At 38.0% G+C, this 24,640-nt stretch overlaps 1 protein-coding gene across 1 annotated transcript in view; it reads right to left on the bottom strand.

Moving 5' to 3' along the window:
• Positions 1 to 649: 649 nt before the first annotated feature.
• LOC114053817 (thymocyte selection-associated high mobility group box protein TOX-like) overlaps positions 650 to 24,640 on the bottom strand; it is a 60,724-nt gene continuing 36,733 nt past the window's right edge. Inside the window, 7 exon segments of the mRNA XM_027876946.1 lie at positions 650 to 835; positions 969 to 982; positions 1,147 to 1,291; positions 2,514 to 2,582; positions 2,585 to 2,620; positions 3,050 to 3,304; positions 20,571 to 20,651. Of these exon segments, the coding sequence (XP_027732747.1) occupies positions 650 to 835; positions 969 to 982; positions 1,147 to 1,291; positions 2,514 to 2,582; positions 2,585 to 2,620; positions 3,050 to 3,304; positions 20,571 to 20,651 (786 nt within the window).

Consider the following 24,640-nt stretch of genomic DNA (forward strand, 5'->3'; position numbering starts at 1 on the left):
GCCCCAATTAAAAATCCTGCGGGGGTGGTATATAAACAGATGCACCACAAGCCTTCAAAATATCCCTTCCCCATAAATTGTATCTCAAACCAGCAACCACCGGGGTCGATTTGGAAAATTCTCTTGCTGTAAAGGGGAAGTCCGAACCACCGGGTAAAAGTCGGAGATTTTCCTGATGCAGCCCCGAGGGCGCATTCCGAGGGGGTGGAGCTTCCATCTGGTAAGCTTGTTGAGGGGCCCTCCTTGCCCCGCCTCCTGACTGGCTTGCAGCATTCTTTAGCATAATGGCCAGATTTGTTACAATTGTAACAAATTGCCTTAGAGCAGGCTCCACCAGATATCTGGCGGCATTGTGCCTTAAACTGACTGGCTTTTCCGTATAGATAGTACAATTTAGTCTCTTTTGTTTTCTGCACTTCTGATAGTCCTCTCCAAGCGGCTGCCTGTAGGCGGGCAATGAAATCCGGGAAGGGTTTTATCAGGACCTTTTTAATCTTGGTCAGGGAGGGCCTTTGTTTCCCCAAAGCCTGAATCTTACAAAAAGCCTGTAGGGCACATTGGGAAACAGCTGCAAACGCTGTATTTAGTGCCTCTTTTAACTCCTTAAACTTCTTCCATTTTAAAGGGGCCCAGGTCCTCCCTCCTTCGATTAAGTGTGGGGGAGGGGGGCCAAAACAGGGGATTCGGATTTGGGTTTGGAGGTTACTGTAGGGACAGTGAGAGCAACAGCAGGGCCAGGAATGCAATCAGCGAGTTCCAAATCAAGGAGCCGTAGTTCCTTAAGCAGCTGTGCTTTCTCTTTCTTAAACATCAACGTCTGTTGGAGGAACTGAATCTGAGAGGGGAGCGAGGTCAAGGGAGTATCAACAGGCGGAAAAGGGGGAAGAGTATGATAAGAAGGGGGAGCAGAAGGGGGCAGAGAAGCATGAAGATGAGGGGTTGGGAGTGGAGAAGCAGGAGCAGCGGGCGCGGAAGCAGAGTGCTGTATAGTAGGAAAACATGCAGGAGCGGTACTGAAATTATAGGGGTCATTATAAGAAGCAGCCTCCTGCTCAAGGTCAGCTGCATCAGTAGGATCTAAGGTATCATTTGACCTCTAGACCAAAGCCTTTTGTAAAACAGGATAAATGCGCTCAACTCTCCTACTTTGGGAGGAGAAATCATCTAAGGGCATGTTGATGGACACAGAATCACAATCCTTCCTAGACTCATCCTCTGTTGCGGGTGGGGCTGGTAATGGACAAGGAGGCTCCGGGGGGCCTCCGTCTTTTTCACTGACAATCTTACAAACCTCCGTCTCAAAAGGACGTATTTTCAAAATATCATAAATACAATTCCAGTAATTGAACGCAGTAACAGGGACCTTCTTGGGCCCGAAAGTTCTAAAATAATCATTAAGACAATGTCCCACCCGTTTCCATCTTTTCTCATCTATAGTTCCTTCCTGGGGGAACCAAGGACAAACGTCCTTTAAAAAAACAAAAAATTGTATAAGATCCTTTTTCTTAACCTTTACTCCCCGTGTCTTTAATGAGGCCTTAAGCCCTTCTACAAATTTTTCATGACTACTAGCATCCTGCCCCATTTTGAGTGTCTCCTTACCTCAGGTCTCTATTCCGCAGATCAGGCAAATCCGCGGCGACCAATTCTCATGTATCGTGACTGCAGTCGTTTTTTCCACAGGAGCACACACCAAAAACCTTTACTCCTTTTAAGGGGGTCTCGGGCCCCACGTTGGGCGCCAAATGTCCCGTCCCGCGGGACATCAACGGAGGTCCGGACCTGTAAAAGAAGGAGGGGAGCAGGGGACACAGGAAATGGAGACAAGACAGGCTTTCTGATCAAGTCTCGTTTATTGAAAGCAAGCTCAGGGTAGTTATACACACAGTAAGAGGGAGTGGGGGAGTTCCACCAATGGTATAGGGGCGGGGTATTCCAGGAAGAGATACAGCTTTGTCCGTAATTTGTTCTTATCACAAGGACAGCTGCAACGCTAGTAATTTTCCAGAGGTCATACTGGGCCTGTGGTCCCTTACAATCTTGGGGTTCAGCAACCCAAAACCCCTATACCTCTTCATCTCCACCCTCTCAGTTCTTTACACTTCTTCATCCCTACCTGGTAACTTGGAAAACCCTAACCTTTCCTCCAATTAGAAAACAGATTACCTAATCTTGCATTCTGGTTTATAACCTGTTGTTTGCTTTTAATGTGTAAAAATCTGTCTCCTCCTGTATTCAGGGTCCAATACCAAGCTGAAGAGGCCTGTTCCCAATTTGTTAATCAGTGGCCACATATGGCTTGATAAACTGATACGCTCAGAAACTCGAACTCGAACCTTTGCTTCCTCAGTTGTTTCACAATGCATCTGATACACTGAAATGCTGTAAAAGTACAATAATTCTATTCTTCAGAACAGAGAAAGAGATAAAAGTCCCTTTTGATTTATTATAATAAACAATCTTGTTCTGTGCTTAACAAAAGAGGCTTGAGTCAAGAGTTAGCAAATACTTACTTGTTGCATTGTGGGTAAATGTAAGGCAGACTGGACCTGCATTGGTAGTTGGTTTCCAACTGGCTGCTCATTGTGATTGGCTGGTGCTTCTGGTGAAGAGGTGGGCTCTTGTCAAGATAAAAATCTGCGATAAAGAGAAACTGAGGCACAGAGATTCAAATATTATCAATTTATTAGCAAAGCTAGTTATTGCCAATAAAAGGGATCTGAAGGTCCTTAGTAGCCAAGGATCCAACTGACAGAGCAGCTCTTTTATAGTTGAGGGGAGTACACAAAAATCCAAACAATATATAGGAGACAAAAATAATGTGGGACTTCAGAGAGGGAGAATGAGTTTTGACTGGCCAGTGTCAAGAGACAGGCATTGTGCTATGATTGGTTGGTGATGCTTAAATTAGACGGAATAGGGAACTAAAGTTACAGGCTTAAGGGAGCTCAAACTCACATAATGAGGGGGCCACACAATACATAGTAGATTGATCATTAAAATGTAATAAATTGACAAAGTAAAGTGGCATATCAATTTTCATTTCCACAATCTGAGGAGGAGACACTGTCCCGTTAGCTATAGAGACAGTCACTGGCCTTTGGTTATCAGGTTTTGGTGCTATGTTCCTGGGAAGAATAGGGTGCATGGCAGTTACTTGAGTCTTCATTCTTGGCTGTTGGTGAGAGTGGGAACTCGGGAAGAGGGCTGAATGAGCGTGGGTGGACCCATGGAACACTGACTTTTTACACTTAATCCGCTGAAGAGGCTGGGATGTTTTAACATTAACAGGATCACTGTAATTCTGTGGAGAAAAGAGATAAAAATAGTATTTAAGATTGACAAGCACATAGGTTGATGTCTATATTCAAGAGTACTTGTTCTTATATTCAGAAACATCCATACTATTTAGCATCCTTGTACACTGTAGATACTTAATGCTTATTGGACTGGACTACATTTTTGACTCCCTGACCTAAATAAGAGAATTTCTTTATGTGACCTTACCAACAAGTCATTACCCAAATAATAGTCTCTGAACACTTGATCTTCTTTTATTTTATACAGTACTTTACAATTTATGTGTTATCCTTACATTAACATTGTGAGTTAGGTACCACAAATATCTTCATCTTCCAGATGAAGAGCCTGAGGCTTAGAAGGGTGAAGGGATTTGTCTGAGGTTATGCAACTGGTCCAGCCAAAGAGCCAGCCCTTAAAACTCCTGTCTCCTCACCCAGGCCCACCGTTCTTTCACTTTTACATCTTGCCTTTCTTATTCCAGCTGTCCTAATACCTCTAAAATTATCTGTTTAGATTTTTTCCCCCCTCTCTAATTTCTAATATCTAAGTTGCTGACTTTTCAGATTCCTTGAAAACAAGAAAGTACCACTATTGTTCCACTATGAATCAGAGCTGTAGTATACTTTATGAAGGTTCATATTTGGGCTTTTCCTCAGGATGTTTTTGGTATATATTTTTCTTCCCAGTGGGATAAAGAAAATTGACCGCAATATCTGTAATGACAGAATTGCTGCTGGAAACTCCTGGAAATGGGTTTTGAGGAATAGACTATTGAAATAAATTACTTAAGTTGCACAGAACCATATTAACATTTTTAAAGTAACTCACTGCAGTAACTCACATTTTGATTTCTTTAAGGAGTTAGTGATGAATTGTTCTCCATAATGATTTGGATAAAAATAACCTTTCCTGATTTTGAAACTCCATCATAAATTACTGTAATTTTGCCTTAAAAATTTTCCACACAGTCATATACTAATACCCTAATGATCTTTAAATTGACTTATAAACTAAATGAATTCCACTGAAAGCCAGAAAACTGTTCAGAATCGACTCCTAAGTGTTTTTTCTTTAGTGCGGTGGACAAAGGCCTGGCCCTGAAAACAGGAAGACCTGGATTCAAGTCCTCCTCGTAGCTATATGACTCTAGGCAAGTCACTTAACCTTGAAGTACCCCCTTACTTACTCTGTAAGACAATAACTTATAGATGAGTTCCTCATATGAATTGTGGGGGGAGTTTGTATTTCATAATTTCCCCACCATAATGTAATGACAGTTGTAAACTAGGGAAGAAAAACAAACAAGAATTCCCATAATCATGAACCTACCTACTAATTATGCAGAGGGAGGAGAGGTTGACAAAATAACTGGTGAAAGGTGAAACTAGCTGGAAAAAATGCTAAAATGGCCCCCTGGAGAAATAAGCCATTTTGTCAAAACAAGGCCTTGAAGATGCATATGGGCCCTCATGCTGTGACTTCCAAGTCACATTTATTCAGCTTACAACCCAAAATACGTTTCTTGTTACTTTTCAGCACTGCTGGCTGAGCTGAGCCTGGAAGGGTCTATTTGTATTCTTCCTGAAATATGCACTATCACCAACAACCAACCAATACTCACATTATAAAAATTATTATGCATGATGACATAGCACTACAAAAAAGTGATAACTTCATTTTTGTAAGTCAGGCTGCCCTAGTAGCAATTTTTAAAATACCTGTTTAGGCCAATAAAGTGGGAAAATTAAATGAAAACGATATGAAGAATGAAGCTGTCTATGCATGCTGACTCTTGAAGAAAACTGCAAATTCTATGCTAAAGCAGAGATAGCTGATGAAAAAGTAGATAGAGTGCTGAGCCTGGAATCAGGAAGACCTGAGTTCAAATTTTCCTCAAACACTTACTAGCTATATGACCCTGGAAAAACCACTTACCCTTTGTTGACCTCAGTTTCCAAAACTATAAAAATGGGAACAATAATAAGACCTACCTTTCAGGGTTGTTGTGAGGATCAAATGACATAATATTTGTAAAATATTTAGTTAGCACAGTTCCAGGGACACAGAAGGTGCTATATAAATGCTTTTTCCCTTCCCTTCTCTGCTTTCTCTCGAGATTTAAAAGACCGTATCTGAGAACTATTAAAAAAAATCAGACATTTTTTGCGAAGTAACACCACAAAATTCCATCTCTTAGATGAATGTTCTAATTGTGACATGTTTCTATGTGTCCTATCAATGCTAAAACAGCCTCCTTAAATAAGGACAAATAATTTAAAAAAAAAACAGCTGAATTATGAAAATGAAAGCTATAATTATTTTTTTAATCACACAAAGACTTTGGGATCAAAGAGTCATTTTATGAAACATAATTTCTAATAAGGTCTTTTTCCAAATGCTTTTAAATTTTTTCCCTACCTATTGTTAAGAGGAAAATTTAGTAGGAAAGTTAAAACTACAGTCACTTTTTACGTGTATATAATTAGTTACTTCTTTTTTATATATATTTGTGACTCACAAATTTATTTATATTTGTGCTCTTTAAAATTTTTTTAATTTTATTTTTCCCCAATTACATATAAAAACAATTTTTACATTCATTTTTAAAATTCTGAGTTCCAAATTCTCTCCATCCCCTGAGAGGATAAGCAACTTGATGTAAGTTATACATGTATAGTCATGCAAAACATTTTTCCATATTAGTCATGTTGTAAAAGAAAATATGGACAAAAAAAACTCAAGAAAAATGATGATCTGTATTCAGATACTATCAGCTCTTTCTCTGGGGATGGATAGCATTTCTCATCATAAGTCTTTCACAGTTGTCTTGGATCATTGTATTGCTGAGAAAAGCTAAGTCATTCACAGCTGATCCTCTTACAGTATTGCTGTTACTGTGTACAATGTTCTGGTTCTACTCATTTCATTTTGCATCAGTTCACATAAGTCTTTCCAAGTTTTTCTAAAAGCATCCTGTTCATTTCTTTCTTTCTTTCTTTTTTTTTTTTCCCACATTAGTCATGTTGTAAGGAAGAATCAGAACCAATAGGAGGAACCACAAGAAAAGATGAAACAAAACAAAGCAGAAGAGAAAAAAAGCAAATAGTATGCTTTGATCTGCATTCTAACTCCACAGTTCTTTCTCTGGATGTGGATAGTATTTTCCATGATGAGACTTTTAGAGATGTATTAGATCATTGCATTGCTGAGAAGAGCCAAGTCTATCAAAGTTAGTCATCAAATAACTTGGCTGTTACTGTGTACAATGTCTCAATTCACTCAGCATCAGTCCATACAAGTCTTTCCAGGTTTTTCTGAAGTCTGCCTGCTCATCATTTCTTATAGCACAATAGTATTCCATTACAATCATATACCACAACTTGTTCAGCCATTCCCCAATTGATAGGCATCCCCTCAATTTCCAATTCTTTGCCACCACAGAAAGAGCTGCTATAAATATAGTTGTACATGTGGATCCTTTTCCTATTTTTGTGATCTCTTTGGGATATAGCCCTAGGAGTGCTATTGCTGGATACATTTTTATAGGCCTTTGGGCATAGTTCCAAATTGCTCTCCAAAATGGCTGGATCATTTCATAACTCCACCAACAATGCATTAGTGTTCCAATTTTCCCCTATCTTCTCCAACATTTATCATTTTCCTGTTTTGTCATGTTGGCCAATCTGATAGGTGTGATGTGGTACCTCAGAGTTGTTTTGATTTGCATTTCTCTAATCAATAGTGATTTAGAACATTTTTTTCATATGACTGTAGATGGCTTTAATTTCTTCATCTGAAAACTGCCTGTTCGTATCCTTTGACCATTTATCAATTAGGGAATGACTAGTATTCTTATAAATTTGACTTAGTTCTCTATATATTTTAGAAATGAGGCCCTTATCAGAGAGACTGGTTGTAAAAATTCTTTCCCAATTTTCTACTTTACTTCTAATCTTGGTGGCATTGACTTTGTTTGTGCAAAAACTTTTCAATTTGATATAATCAAAATTATCCATTTTGCATTTCATGTTCTCTATCTCCTGTTTGGTCATGAATTCTTCTGTTCTCCATAAATCTGACAGGTAAACTATTCCTTGCTCTCCCAGTTTACTTACAGTATCAGCCTTTATATCTAAATCATGAACCCATTTTGACTTTATTTTGGTATATGGTATAAGATTTTGGTCTATGCCTAGTTTCTGCCATATTCTTTTATAGTTTTCCCAGCAGTTTTTTTTCAAAGAGTGAGTTCTTATCCCAGAAGCTGGGATCTTTGGGTTTATCAAATAGTAGATTACTATAGATATTGACTACTGTGTTTTGCATAGCTAACCTATTCCATTGATCCACCACTCTTATTTCTTAGCCAGTACCAAGCAGTTTTGATGATTGGTGCTTTATAATATAATTTAAGATCTGGAATGGCTAGGCCACCTTCCCTAGCATTTCTTTTCATTAGTTCCCTTGATATTCTGGACCTTATGTTCTTCCAGATGAATCTTGTTATTATTTTTTCTAACTCTATAAAATAATTTTTTGGTAGTTTGATTGGTATGGCACTGAATAAGTGAATTAGCTTAGGTAGAATTGTCATTTTTATTATATTAGCTCAGCCTACCCACAAGCAACTGACGTTTTTCCAATTATCTAGATCTGACTTTATTTGTGTGAAAAGTGTTTTGTAATTGTGTTCATATAGTTCCTGGGTTTGTTTTGGTAGGTAGACTCCTAAATATTTTATAATGTCTACAGTAACTTTAAATGGAATTTCTCTTCCTATCTCTTACTGTTGGGTTTTGTTGGTACTATATAGAAATGCTGATGATTTATTTATGTGGTTTTATTTTATAGCCTGCAACTTTGCTAAAATTGTTTATTATTTCAAGTAGTTTTTTACTTGATTCTCTAGGTTTCTCTAAGTATATCATCATATCATCTGCAAAGAGTTATAGCTTTGTTTATTCTTTGCCTATTCTAATACCTTCAATTTTATTTTCTTCTCTTATTGCTAAAGCTAATGTTTATAGTATTATATTGGACAACAGTGGTGGCTGTATTTTGTCAAAAGCTTTGAGATGATCATGTGGTTTCTGTTAGTTTTGCTGTTGTTATGATCATTTATGCTGACAGTTTTCCTAATATTGTTTAGCTCTTTTTAGATAAGTGCTGCCAGGTGTTTATCTGCCTGGGGCCCCTTGTAGTGCTGCCTCCCTTATTTCTGTTGAGGCACTGGGAGACTTCTTTGCTGTAGAATGCTGAGGCACCTGGTGGTTTTCTGAGCTGGTTTCCACCAGTTACCCCACCCTCACTGAGGCACTTGGAGGTACAGCTGTTGGCATTTGCCTGCTCGACCACCTGGGCTTCGGGATCTCCTCCTGGTTGGCAATTGGAGGAGGTAGGGTTCTGATAGCTTACCTGGTGTTGGGCTGGAATCAACAAGGCTGGAACTTTTTGGCACCTCTAGGTTGCTTTCTTCAGCTCCTTTCAGACGAATGCTGCCAGGTGCTTATCCGCTGAGGGCCTTTGTAGTGCTGCTTCCCTTATTTTTGCTGAGGCATTGGGAGACCCGTTTGCTGTAGAATGCTGAGGCACTGGAATCTCCTCCTGGTGTGCTAAAGTGGGTCTTTCCACTAACTGACTGGGCGACTCCCGTTTCGTACTGCTCCCCTTCCCCCAGGGTAAAAGGGGCCTTTCCCGTTAATCCCTGTAGCTACCTGGGCTACTGCACTGCTACACCCTGTCTTTCTTCTGGTTCAGCTGTTCCAGTTTTTTTTCTGGGGTGATATTTTTTGGGTTTTCAGAGGTTGATAGGGGAGGGTGAGAGTGACTACCTTTTTACTCCACCATCTTGGCTCCCGGAAGCGGAAGTCTAGTTTTCCTAATATTGAACCAGCCCTGGTTCAATATAAATCCTACCTGGTCATAATGTATTATTTTTGTTATAAGTTGCTGTAATCTATTTGTTAATATTTTTATTTTAGGCAATTGAGGTTAAGTGACTTGCCTGGGGTCACACAGTTAGTAAGTGTCCAGTGTTTGATCTGAGGCCAGACTTGAACTCAGGTACTCCTCACTTCAGGGCTGGTGCTCTATCTACTGTACCACCTAGCTGCCCCTTATTTGCTAATGTTTATTTAAAATTTTTGCATTTATATTCATTAGGGAAATTGGTCTATAATTTTCTTTCTGTTTTGGCTCTTTCCGGGTTAGGTATCAGTACCATATTTGTATCATAAAAAGAATATGGTAAAACTCCTTTGCCTATTTTCCCGGATAGTATATATAGTATTGGAATTAATTGTTCTTTAAATGTTTCATAGAATTCACTTGTAAATCCATCTTGCCCTGGAGGTTTTTTCCTAGGGAGTTCATTGATGGCTTGTTCAATTTCTTTTTCTGAGATGGGGTTATTTAAGCATTTTACTTCCTCTTCTGTTAATCTGGACAATTTATATTTTTATAAATATTCATCCATTTTACTAAGATTGTCAAATTTACTGGCATACAGTTGGGCAAAATAGTTCTTAAATATTGTTTTAATTTCCTCTTCATTGGTGGTGGATTCACCCTTTTCATTTTTGATACTGGTAATTTGGTTTTCTTCTTTCTTTTTTTAATTAAATTAACCAAAGGTTTATCTATTTTATTGTTTTTTTTTTCATAAAACCAGCTCTTAGTTTTATTTATTAGTTCAATAGTTTTCTTAATTTCAATTTTATTAATCTCTTCTTTGGTTTTCAGTTTTTCTAATTTGGTATTTAATTGAGGATTTTTAGTTTTTTCTTTTTCTATTTTTTTTTTAGTTACATGCCCAATCCATTGATCTCCTCTTTCTCTATTTTATTCATGTAAGCATTGAGAGATATAAAAATTCCCCTAAGAACTGCTTTCACTGAATTCCATAAGTTTTGGTATGTTGTCTCATTATCTTCATTCTCTTGAATGAAGTTACTGATTGTTTCTATGATTTGTTGTTTGACCCATTCGTTCTTTAGGATTAGATTATTTAGTTTCCAATTAATTCTTAGTCTGTCTTTCCATGGTCCTTTATTACATATAATTTTTATTGCATCATGATCTGAAAAGGATGCCCTTAATATTTCTGCCTTTCTGCACTGGATTGTGAGGTTTTTATGCCCTAGTACATGGTCAATTTTTGTGTATGTGCCATGTACCAATGAGGAAAAAGCATATTCTTTTCTATCTCCATTCAATTTTCTCCAGAGTTCTACTACATCTAACTTTTCTAAAATTCTATTCATGTCCTTAACTTCTTTCTTGTTTATTTTGTGGTTAGATTTATTTAGTTCAAAGAGGGGGAGGTTGAGATCCTCCACTAGTATAGTTTTGCTGTCAATTTCTTCCTGTAACTCCCTGAACTTTTCCTCTAAGAATCTGGATGCTAAACCACTTGCTTCATATACATTTAGTAATGATATTACTTCATTGTCTCTGGTGCCTTTTAGCAGGACGTAGTTTCCTTCTTTATCTCTTTTAATAAGATTTTTGCTTTTGCTTTGTCTGAGATCAGGATTGTTACCACTGCTTGTTTTACTTCAGGTGAAACATAATATATTCTACTCAAGCCTTTTACCTTTACCCTGTGTGTGTCATTCTTTTTCAAATGTGTTTCCTGTAAACAACATATTGTAGGATTATGTTTTTTAATCCATTCTGCTATCTGCTTCCACTTTATGGGAGAGTTCATTCCAATCACATTCACAATTATGATTACTGTCTTTCTCTCCATCCTATTACTTCCCATTTATGCTTTTATTTTTCCTTTCTCCCTTTCCCTTCTCAATAGTGTTTTGCTTTGGAACACTGCCTCCCTCAGTCAACCCGCCCTTTTATTAGTCCCCTCCCTTTTTTTCCTCTTTACCCTTACTACTTCTTCCCTCCTTTCTATCCTCCCTCTCTTTTCTTTCCCCTTTTCCCTCCTACTGCCTATAGGGTAAGTTAGATTTCTATATCTAACTGATTATGTTATTCCCTCCTTGAGCCAAATCTGATGAGTGAGGTTCAAACAATGCTCATCTCCCTCCCTTCTTTCCCTCTACTGTAATAGGTTTTTGTGCCTTTTCCTGTAATATAATTTACCCGTCTGCCTCTTCCTTATCTTTTCTCCAAGTGCAATTCAGTTTTTTCTCCCCAAATTCCCCTTAATGAACACAACAGGGCAGCTGTGCTGGTCTTCTGTTTCTTGAACATACCACTCTCTCTGTTATAAAATTCTTATTTTTCAAGGTTCTGCTTGATAACTCCTCGATGAAGACTCCTCTGAATCCTCCCACTTAAATGTAATGTTTCTCTCCTCTGACCCAACAAAGCTCTATTAACTTTTCATTCTAGTTTCACTTTATAGCTTGTATTACAGTGATTTGTTTGTATGCTTTATCTCGTTAAGGACAGGGATTGTTTAAAAAAAAAAAGAATACACACACACATATATCTATGTACATATGCGTGTATATCCACAGACATGCACACACATATCTACATACATATATAATATATATATATTCATATTTAACAAATATTGATTGAAAATGCAATATGTGCAAGGCACTGTAGATTAAAAATATATGAAAATATTTCATATAAAATACTAGTAGTATACTACTAGCAGTATACTATTTTGGTAAATACTACTGAAATGGTATTTTACATATATATGTATACATATACATATATATGTAGATATAAAATGTAAAATCTACAGTGACTTGCACATACTGAGTTTTCAATTAATATTTGCAAAATGAATCTTTTGAATTTCCGCAACCATAATATTATGGAAAAACTAGTAGTTAATGATCATTAACCCACTATTGTCTATGGATTCTGACACAACTTAATCTTACTCACAAAATATTTTCTGAGAATAGTGTATCAGAGTTAAAATTGGCATAGTTTTTGGCATGGAGTAAACCCTTAATAATTTTTTTTTCATTCATTCATTCATTCATTTATAATAAAAGAAAGTTAATCTATTTTCATTTTCATCCCTTTGTGGTAGTTTGAGGTATCATTTCCCCCATTTTATAAATAGAGGAGTTTAGGTAATAAAGTATTAAATGTCACCCAAACCTGAACAAAGCTGAACTCAAATTTATAGACTCATTTTTCAAGCCTATGATCATGACCTATCAAAGTTAATGGAAACTCTTTGTTAACACTGTAAACATTGTAATAGTATTTTTATTAACATTGTACACACTGTAAAGTATATTTTTTCCAAGAAATTTCTCTTTAAAAGTTCTTTTGTTTAGCCATCTGTACTGGCATCTATTTGTGTCAGAGATCATGCCAGTACTTAAACAAGTATAATGTCAAATACTAAACATAAAAATAAATAACATTTTTTTATTTTAAAAAGCTTGTTTTGCCCTAATGGAAACAGAGAGAAATGTGACAAAAACAAGTCAAATATACTTGCTCTTGGCATTTTCAATTCAGTGCTTGTTGAACTGAATTTCTCATTTAAATAAAATAAAATGACCAATGACTCTAGAAGAGAAAGTGAGGCCGACAATTTTGCAAAGCTCTGCCGCTTAAATCCAACTTATGTGTACAAGATATTACCAATACCATTTTACCATTTTTACCTACTTTAAAGTCCTGTGGTAATGGGTAGGTGTTGAAGACGCAAGTGCTCATATACTGGGAGCTTTAGTTCCATCTCTGAACAGAGGCAGCCCAGGCCATAATGTCATCTTCTCCCTGGACCAAAGCAGCAGTGGGATTTGGGAGCCCCTTGGATGTCTGAGCAGCTGCCTTTCTTAAGTACTGCATTGTTCACCTCCTGAGGTGAGGAAGGGGCTAGAAAAGGTGCACTGAAAATTGTCTGCTTTGTTTAACTCTGGCCTGCTTACTGTGGGAGGTGGGGATCCTTCTCTGTGTTCAAAACACAAAAAAAATGTACAAAAACTTTTGCAAAGATGATTCCGCTCACCACTGTTGTGTGGAACATATGTATGCTTATGGACAGCACAAAATCCAGCAGACCTGAAAGTTGAACAGCTCTTGTTGTGAGAAAACTCAGCAGGTATTGCATCCAAATAGCTGATCATTCCAGTATCCGCATGGTTTCTGACACAAATAATAGCCTGGAGTGAAACAAGGCTGGCAAGTGAAATCCAGCTTACAGAAGTCAGAGCTGGGTACACATTTTTCTAGAATGTCCACAGTGATGGGAAGTACCATGAAGCTATCATAGATTTCACAATCAAAACTAATCTAGTCAGCAAACTTGTATGCCTCTCAAAAGAGTCAATGACAGACTCATGACAATGTGATTGCCAATTGCAGCAAAGGACCACACTACCATCATCAGTATGTATGCTGCCACCATAATAAACCCTGATGAGGTCAAAGAAATTTTTTAAAAAATTTTTAATAATTTATTTTGATTTATCAACAATCACTTCCATAAGTTTTTGAGTTTTAAATTTTTCTCCCCCTCCCTCCCCTCCTCTCTCCCCAAGACAGTGCGCAATCTGATATAGGCTATACATATACATTCCTATTAAACATATTTTCACATTAGTGATGTTGTAAGAAGAATTAGAACCAACAGGAGGAACCGCCAGAAAGAGGAAACAAAGCAAAACAGAAGAAAAAAATAGTAAATAGTATGCTTTGATCTGCATTCAAACTCTGTAGTTCTTTCTTTGGTTGTGGATAGCATTTTTCATCATGAGGCCTTTGGAGATGTCTTAGATCCATGCATTGCTAAGAGGGGCTAAGTCTGTCAACATTAATCATTGCACAACGTGGCTGTTTCCATGCACAACATTGTCCTGGTTCTGCTCGCTTCACTCAGTATCAATCCATAAAGTCTTTTCAGGTTTTTCTGAAGTCTGCCTGCTCATCATTTCTTATAACACAATAGTATTTCATTACATTCATATACCACAACTTGTTCAGCCATTCCCCAATTGATGAGCATCCCCTCAATTTCCAATTCTCAAAGAAATTTTTTACAAAGATATAGAGACCCCATCAACAATGTGCCAAAAGAGGACAATCTTGTAATTCTTGGTGACTTTAATGCCAGGGTAGGCACAAACTAGCTGACATGGCAGGGAGTCCTTGAGAGGAATGAACTTGGAAACAGTAACAGCAACGATCACGTATGTTTGAAGACTTGTGTGTCTCATGACCTTCTCATCACCAAGTTTATTTAAATTCAATAAAACTTCATGAATGCATCCTCACTGCAAACATTGGCATTTAATATACTTTGTCATTGTAAGGAAGAAACAGACAGAATGTGAGGGTGATAAAGGTGAGGTGTGGCACAGACTGCTGAACCAATCAAAGACTTATCCTCTCCAAGCTGAACATTCTCATTCAACAAAAGTGGTGGTTCCAGAATACCATTAGATTTAATGTCAACAGATTAGAATGCTTCCCTGAGTGTGAACAGTTTCTTAATAACTTATAAGGGAAAGCTGAACCAACACAAGGTTGGCAACAGTGGAGCAGAAAAGGAATGGGCAGCTTACAGAGATCTGGCAGCATCAGAGCCAGAACACTTGCAAACATCAAGATTGGTTTGATGAAAATGATGGGGAAATTCAGAGCTACTAAACAAAAAAACAAGAACTTCATAGGGTTTACCAGCAGGACAAATTATACATCTCTAGTAAGGCAGTGTTGAACTCCATCAAAAGTAAAGTGCAAGTGGAGCTCAGAGGGATGCAGGATTGATGGCTCCATAAGAAAGCAGATGAAATTCAGTTTTATGCTGATAGTAACAATTCACAGTATATTTACAGTTCCCTGAAGGCTATTTATGGGCCAAAGACCTACAGTGCATCCAACTACTCAGCACTGATAGAGCCACACTGATCAGTGATAAGGACATGATCCTGGAGAGGTGAGCTGAACACTTCCATAGTATCCTCAACAGACCATCATCAACCAATGCTGACACCATTGACCGTACACCTCAATTTGAAGTCAATCCCTCTCTAGCTGAACTTCTAACTGAAGAAGAGGTTTTAAATGCCATTAAGTTTTTCTCATGTAGCAAGATATCTAATGCTGATTCTTTTCCAGCTGAGACTTACAAAGCAAAAGGTCAACTGTTCATACAAAACCTGACTGAGATCTTCCAGGTAATATTGCAAGAGAAGGCTATCCCTCATGAATTCAAAGATACCTCCACTGTCCATCTATAAAGGAAAAGGAAATAGGTTGTTCTGTGACAATCATAGAGGGAGTGTCTCTCTTAATCACTGGTGGCAAGATTCTTTCCAGAGTCCTCCTTAATAAGCTGATCCTTCACTTGGAAGATGGTCATCTACCCAAGAGCCAGTGTGGCTTCAGAAAGGGCCGAGGAGGAATGGTCAATATGGTGTTTGCTGCTGGACAACTCTGGGAGAAATGCCAAGAGCAAAACAGAGGTCTGGACACAAAGTTTGTTGATCTGACCATGGCATTTGATACTGTCAGTTGTGAGGGCTTGTGGAAGGTCATGGGAAAATCTGATTGCCTGAAGAAGTTCATTAGTATTATATGTCAGCATGCTTGCATGTGTACTGGATAAAGGACAATGTTCTTGGGCTTTCCCAGTCACCAGTGGAGTGAAGCAGGGCTGTGTGTTTGCTCCCATGCTTTTTAAGTATGACATTTTCAGTGATATTGTCAGACACCTTCGATAGGGATGAAAATGGCATAAAGGTAAGCAACTGCACTGCCGGTAAAATTATTTAACTTGAAAAGGCTACAAGCCAAGACTAAATTGGAGGGAGAGCTGGTGGATGACTTTTTGTGCACTTACTGCTGCAATGCAACAGAGTGTGGACCAATTCTCTGCTACTTGGGTTAATTTTGGCCTGATAATTAATATCAAGAAACAGAAGTTCTCCACCAGTTAGCACTACACCATCCATAAATGGAACAATTGGTTACAGCCAATGGAGAAATACTGAATGCTATGGATAAGTTCACCTATCTTGGCAATATACTTTCCAAGGATGTACACACAGAAGATGAAGTTGATGCACACACTGCCAGAAATAGCTCCGCATTTGGAGGTTCCCAAAGAAAATATGGGAGATAAGAGACTGCCTACCAAACTGAAGATCTACAAAGCCACTGTGTTGACGTCGTTGTCATATGCCTGTGAAACCTAAAAAAGTCTACTGAGGCCATGTTAGAAAACTAAACCACCTCAAACTGAATTATCTTGGGAAGATTATGAAGATCACATGGTAAGAGGTGCTAAGCATTCAAATTCTGCTGCTGATGGGCTAGCCACAATGTCTGAATACCAAACACACATTTCCCTAAAAGACGATTTTACAGAGAACACATAAAAGGCAGGTGTTCACAAGGAGGTCAGAAGAAGTGATACAAGGACACTCTCAAGGTCTCTCTGAAGCATTCTTGAATTGATTGTGAGATATGGGAGATATGGGAGACACTAGCATAGGACCACCTAGCATGGTGTGCCCACATCAAAGAAGGCACTGTGCTCTATGAGCCAGGCAGAATTGGGGTAGCTCAAAGAAAAGTGAGAAGTGAAAATTCACAGACATCTCCACTCCAAATGTTCACATGGACTATTTATACCCGATTTGTGGTAGAGCCTTCTAAGCTCGTTTTGGTCTGATTAACCACAGTCAGATACACTGTACCTTGACACCAACATAGTGATGTCATTTTGGTTCTCTTTAAGCACAAAACATGACAATCTACCAACCCTGACATGTACCCTTCGATCCAGTGACACTGGCCTCCTGACTGTTCCATGAATAAAACATCCCTTCTCTAAACACTGAACATTTTCTCCGGCTGTTCATTTTGCCGGGAATGCTCTCTCTCCTCCACTCTGACTAATGACCCCTCCTGGATTCCTTTAAGTCCCAACTAAAATCCCATCTTCTATAGGAAGCCTTCCCCAATACCTCTCGATTGCAGTGGCTTCCTAAATGATTTTATATATATCCTGGATGTGGCTTGCATTGTATATATTTGTTTACATGTTGTCTCCCCCCCCTTAGATTACAAGCTCCTCAATTGCAGGGACTGTCTTTGGGTTTGGTTTTTTTTTTAATTTTTTTTTTAAGGCAATTGGGGTTAAGTGACTTGCCCAGGGTCACACAGCTAGTGTCAAGTGTTTGGTCTGAGGCCGGATTTGAAGTCCTCCTGACTTCAGGACCAGTGCTCTATCCACTGCACCACTGCTGCCCGTCTTTGGGTTTTTTTGTGTATCCCCACCTTAGCAGAGGGATTAGTACATAATAGGTGATGAAAATATGTTTATTGACTGATTGATATGATGGTGAGCAAGTAAGTTTTCTGCAGTCACCTACAAGATTATGCTGCATATCTATCCACCCATGCATAGCATCAGGGCATTCTTTTCCAGCTGGGAGTGGATGTTTATGCTTCTTCTTCATTGTGTATACATACAATAGATAGCTGTACATAAATAGACATATAACAGCTCCAGCAAAATTCCTACTGGCAAAGAGCAGAAAGATGTCAGAGTAAGCTGTAAAAAAGAGCTTGGTGTTTTAAATGCAGAAATGGTGATTTCAAGCATTTATACAAATTGCTACGTACTGTAGGTTGCAATTCTGAGATAGAATAATACCCAAAGTTGCAACCAAGAACAAATCAAAGGACAGTCGTTTTGAAAGTGAAAGCTTAGTCAGTGTAATGGCATACTGACAATCTGTACAGTGTTAATGCTTTTTCCTGGAATTTTTACTTTATGTATTGATTAACATGTATTAGAAATAACCTGAACAAAACTCAACGTATTTTATGTCTTTAAAAAGAAACTAAACTGAGATGAGAAATGTAGCAAATGAATTGTTTCATAATTTGTGCAGATTAACCCTCCATCATAAATATCAGAATCCTGGAATCTGAAGACTTTTAAATGTGTGAGCTGATGAAATCTACATAATGAACTTTAACTTTTTATCAGTGAAAAACTATTAAATTCACATTAACTTCACACAATTTTATATACTTCATATATAATTGCTCCTTCATAAGAGAGGGCATAAAACATAAATGTAAAAATAAGCTCTGATGAATGAATGGATGCGAATCATAGGCTGACAAAAGGGAAGTTAAGGCTTTTTAGGTAAACTCCTACCATCTCTGGCCCAAGAGGTATTAAGAAAAAGAACTAGACCAGGTGTCAGGATATGTAGTGAAATCACTTGTACCTTTCCTGGGCTCAGTTTCCTTGTCATCTGGAGTACATCTTACATTTTAACCCCTAAAATGAGGAGATTCTTCTTTTCCACTGCCAGGGATGGAGTAGGAGGCCACGTAACCCAACATAGGTTATTTTATGTTCTAAAATCTTAGTGCTAATATCTTAATATTTCTTTTTTTGTTTTTAAATCTATAGGACTGTAGTCTATTTTAACTTGTTTTACTTTTAAAAAATGCACCCAATCAGACACTCAAAAATAAGTATTTAAGACTTTTTCTAGAATGGAAAGTTAAATTTTAGAGAAGATATGTCACACATGTATCTTTTGGTATCAATTCCGAATTACTATATATCCAGTAGCTTCTCTGAGATTCCAGGGGAGAACACACACAGAGCCAATGTCCAAAATTAAGCTCAGGTAATCTGGGTGGGTTACCTAACCCTCAGGTGTTGCAGTAAAAGGAACTACAAAGGTGTAGGCCCTGCCTTCTGTAATGCAACATGGCGTACTGAGAAAGCACTCAACTTGGAGTCACAAGATGTGGGTTTGAGTTTTGGCCCTGATACAAGCTATGTCCATGTCACAATTCTGAGAAGATAGTTTCTTATCAGTAAAACAGACGTGAATACATTTGAATGATGCTGTGAAGGTGTTATCTGGTACAATGTAAAGTATTGTATCAAAACAACCTGTTATTCTGTAATAATTTGAGGCCCCAGGGAGACAACAATAAAAGGCAATTGAGGGAGGGATAAAAGATTTGGAGACGGAAGTTGCTTTAACCCCAAGTCATAAGTGGTCAGTGAGTCACAGAGCCAGAGCTCACACGCAGGCCATGTGACTGCAAAGCCAGCATTCATTTTCACAAGTGCACTATATTGAGTGGTCCCTGGATTCCTTTAAGTCCCAATGTAAAATCCTATCTTATAAGACACCCTTCTAAATCCTCTTAATTCTAATGCCTTCCCCCTATTAATGACTCCCTATTTAACCTGTATATAGCTTGCTTTGTATATACTTATTTGCCTGTTGTCTCCCCCATTAGATTGTAAGCTCCTTGAGGGAAGAGACTGCCTTTTGCCTCTTTTTGTATCCCCAGTATTTAGCACAGTGCCTGGCACACAGTAGGCACTTAATTAATGTTTACTGATGGATTGAATGGTTGATCTAGACCTTCAATTTAAAATACTCTACTTTGCTTTGGAAAGTAAGATAAGTGTGTATGTATATATATTATTTATAATATATATGTGTGTATATATACATATACACACATATACACATACTTGTGTATGTGTGTGTGTATGTATATGTATATGAAAATATAAAATGTTTTTCCCCCCCAGTGAAGGGTCTCTGATCCTAAGGAGTTTCCTAAGGATAGAAGTGTCAAACTCCAGGGGCCTGCAAAACTCCCGAGATTGGAACCAGATTAAAAAGTAATTTGGAACTATTTAACAAAAAAAAAATACAACATAATGAAGATAATGTTAATTTGTTGTTTTCTAAGTCAATATGCAGTTCACACTGATAAGTTTCTATTTGAGTTTGATATCCTTACTCTGAAGCATAGAGAGATTAAGTCACTTACTCAGGGTTACACTACTAGTAAGATGAGCTGGCATCTTAGAACTTGTACCTAGACTGCCATGATTCCAATCCAGCTTCCAGCCACCAAGACTGTGTCTTATTTGCTACCTGTATGCTGCTGCTAGATTAGTAACTTTCATTATTTTCCTGAGCCTTCACCAACAAGACTGTGGAAGAAAAGATGCCTAGGAGTGTGGCATAAATTGAAAGAGAGTTGATCTGGTACAAAAAAATCAACTATGGAGAACTCCACAAAATTGACAACCCCCAAATAGATAATTCTTCATTAATTAAGATGAAGAGGTCTTTCTACTCTGCTTAGGTTTGTGAAGCATGAATATCTATTTAGAAAAAAAGTGGGGATTTAGTTTTCAGTTGAGGCAAGTGTTGTTAACAAACACCAAAGTGTCCTTTCTTCAAAACTGCTATCAAAGTCTGTGCCTACATGGCCACAATCTGTCACAATAGCAAACAGTCATGCAGTACCTTCGATACGAGGCTTGTTCTGTATGCTGCTAGCTGCTTCAGGTATTCTGTCTTTGCTGCTTTGGTTTTTCTTTTGTAGATCTATAAGAATGAGAGTGTTCTAAATGAGAGAATATACCTCCTTTTGTTTTCAGAGAAGCATAATTTATACTGACAACCTTTCTCATACTGCCAACAATATTCTGTTCTTAATAGTCCACGTAGACACACCTGTTTTATTGAAAGATTTTTTTTCTTTTGAAGAGTGTGCCTACGGATTATTACAAGAAATAGACTAGAGATAGAACAATTTCACTTAGGTCATAATAAAGAACTTATTTAGGTTTCAATGAGCTCTAAGCTAGCTGATTAGGGAAAGATATTGCTTATGAACACTGGCAAGGAAACATAAACACAAATAAGGTGTTTACCATTCATAGAGCAGTTGAGATTATTTGACCAGAACAGTAAAACACAACATATGCACTTTAGCAGCCTATAAGAAATGGTTTCCAAAAATCTTAATAACTTCTACAGGTTTACCAACTTTATTGTTTTCTTTTGTTGGTTCCCTACTGCCTATAGTCAGGATCACTGAAGCTGAATTTTAATCTTTTTCTTTTGGATTGATTTTAAGAACATTTTCAATCTCACTGTCCTCCTTCCCATGATAATCTTATATAGGATGATGAAAATGTACAGTACAGAATTGGAAAAGCAAATGACTGTAGGATTATACTTGGACCACTCTGCTGATCCTCTACTGATACTAGAGGCAGATGGGTGGTACAGTAGACAAAGCACTTGGCCTGGAGTGAGGAAGATTTGAGTTCAAATTTTGCATCACATATTTATTAGATGTGTGACCCTGGGAAAGTCACTTAACTTCTTTCTGCCTCAAGTTTCTCAGCTATAAATTGGGATCATAACAGCACCTAATTCCCAGGGTTGTTGTGAGGATCAAATGAGTTGCTATTTGTAAGAGTTCTTAGCCTAGTGCCTGGCATTGAGTAGGCATTATATAAATAGTTATTCCCTACAGAATTTTCCAAGCAGAACCCTGATTGTCAAGGAACTACTTCACCCTTATTTTAAAAAATAAACATGGTCTGAAATGAATAAGATTTGCTAGGTATATGGCAAAGGTCATACTGCTAAGCTAAACAAAGAAAAATCATTTCAGAGTAAAAGAAAAAATTGGTGACATGAAAATAGGTAGGCATTTGTAGATTCAGTTCCTACTTTCACTATATTATATAATGGTTCTGCCATCTGCTGTTGCCAGTACTTACTCCTCAAACTTTCTAAATACTAGCTACTCTATACAAGGCAAAGTTTTAGGTTTAGCAAAACTAAGTCTGATGTTTTCACATACTGAAGTTTACATCAGGGAGCTAGGCTTTTCCACGTTTTTCCAATACTGACATTCATAAGCAAAGAAATAATAATTTGGACATGTTATCTTTGGCTTTGGCCAGACTATCAAAACATTTATAACAGGTAAACACTGATCATAGGCCTGCAACACAGAAACACTATTTCATTATTTCCAGGGCAGATAATTGCTGGCTGAGCCTGACTTCACGCTATGAAATTCAATATGTGAGAAATACTATTTATTCCTGGGTACTAGTGGTTTTAATTAAGATGTACTATCTCAAGGTAAACAAATGATCAGCCTTGACAAAGGAGTTAGAAACAGGACCCTAACTGATACATTTCTAATTGTTCATTCCTTTCTGGGCCCTGTTACTCACTTTCTCTGGATTGAAAATCATGCCTCTACTGCAGTTTTAGCCTGGGGCCTCCTCATTCTGGAACATCTGGGACAGTACCTAGAGTGTGCACCCTGGAATATCCTTCCACAAGCCCTCCTCCCTTCTCCCACTGGTAAGTATCTCCTGGAGCCTCGATTCTGTGAAGGGGTCCAGGATGGACTGTCTTCAGTCCCCTCCTGATCCCATTCCTGACTTTCTCTGGACTTCACAATTATGCATTCATTCCATGGACCTTCTTAACCTTCCATCCTCCCCTTCAGCTCCCCTTTTGTGTGTTGTCTTCTCCAATTAGAATGTAAGCTCTTTGAGGGAAGGGACTGTATTTGTTTTTGCTTCTATTTGTACCCTTCAGTGTCAGGAACATATTAGGTGCGAATAAATGCTTAGTTCCTTCCTTCTTCCTTGCTTAAAGAAGGCCCCCAGCATACTGGATAGACCTCTTGAACTTATAGTAGGACATGGACACATGCTGCAGAAGATGCATCATCAATTTTCTCATTTTTAAAATGACAGTTCAGCCTAGGTTAGACACTGAGGACCCTTCCAGCTCTGAGTGTAGGACGCTACAGCCAAAGGCACCAAAGCAGAGGAAGCAATACCAAATCCAGCAAACACATGCAGGTCAGTCCAGCTAGAATATAGAGGGCATGAAGAGCAGCCATGTGAAATTCAGCTGGAACTATAGGCTGGGGCCAGACTGTGTGGGACTGAAATGATGCCAAGCTGAGTCCTTCTATTATGCTAGAGGTAGTTGGAAGCCACAAAAAAATTTTGAGCAGAGATGATATGGGCTTTAGGAATACCAATTTGGCTTCAGTAATAAGTGATCACTGATGTTGCTGTTTCCAACTCCATTCCTCCCAAAGAGTCCCTACCATGTCTAGGAGTCTGAGCCTACTCTAGCGTTAAAGTCTCCCAGCATTATAAGCTTTTTCTTTTTTGGCACATTGATGATAAGGGTCCCCAGGTCTTCACAGAATTTTTCTTTTGACCTCATAGGGTTTGTTATGGTAGGAGCACAGGCATTGATGACAGTGGCATGGTGTTTTCCTGCAAGTGGCAATCGTGTTATCATGAATCTGTTATTTACTCCTTTTGGTAGGCATACAAGCTTATTCACTATATTAGTTTAGATTGCAAAACCTACACCAGCTTCATGGCACTCCCCTTCACTGTGGCCATTCCAGAAAAATATGTATCCAGCTCTGTCTTCAGTAAGCTGGCCTTCGTTTGCCAGCATCATTTCACTCAGGGCTGCTATTTGGATGTAATACCTGCTGAGTCCTCTTGCAACAAGAGTTGTTCATCTTTCAGGTCTGGATTTTGTGTTATACATAAGTGTGTGCATTAATTATTTCATTATTACTATAAAATAAAAACATTCCTAAAAAAGAAAATGCTCTCTCCAACAAAAAAAAGGAAAAGAAAAGAAAAGAAAAGAAAATTGGTCCTTTGGACATATACAAGTATTTACCACTTTTACTATAGCACAGTCATATCAAAAGGAACAATCCAACTCAGTGGTGGAAATTACAGAGTTGATAAGGTAAAAGGAATTATTATCTATCAATTATTATCATCATCCATCTAATATAGTGCATAAAAATATGTAACAAGTCTGCTAAAAATCATGTGAGTATTTTCACAGGATAAAAAGTGCTAGACAGTGTCCTTCTATTGTATTCGACTTTCTCCCTCCAGAATTGTGCTCATTTTGTTCCCTTTACATGGAAAACTCTTTCCTTCCTCCCATCTCAACTTACTAACATCAACTTTTTTTTTTAAGGTCAAGTTCACATGCTACTGCTTCCAGTAAACCACCTCTGTTCTCCACAGCTGGACACCTTCTCTTATGTACTTACTATATTTTAATTTTTATTTAGCTTGTCTAATTTATCTAGCATGTCTAATCACTCCTGCTCAACTGCAAACTGCCTTCTCATTTATCATTGACTTTCTCCCACTGCTTGCCTTAATGCACTGCACATAGTAGAGATAACTGTTGAAAGCTGAATGGATGAATGAAAAATACCTCAAGAAAAAAAAGTGTGCCTTTAAAACCATGCTAATTTAGAACTAAGTAGGATATTTTGAAAAGATCACGCTAGAGTCAATGTAGTGACACGATGATTGCATATATCTCACTTTCAGTATACTCCATGAAAATTCCCATTTCTAAGTCTGATAAAGTGTAGCAATTATCCAATATGAGTGTCTGATTTCTCACTTTGAGAACACTTAGCAGGAAGTCCACTCCTGTCTGCCATCCTGCAGAGCTGCAGAAAATTCCTGCTGGTTCATCTAGCACTGCAA

This window comes from Vombatus ursinus, unplaced genomic scaffold, assembly GCF_900497805.2.
Source record: "Vombatus ursinus unplaced genomic scaffold, bare-nosed wombat genome assembly UNPS02014812.1, whole genome shotgun sequence".
NCBI classification, from domain to species: Eukaryota; Metazoa; Chordata; class Mammalia; order Diprotodontia; family Vombatidae; genus Vombatus; species Vombatus ursinus.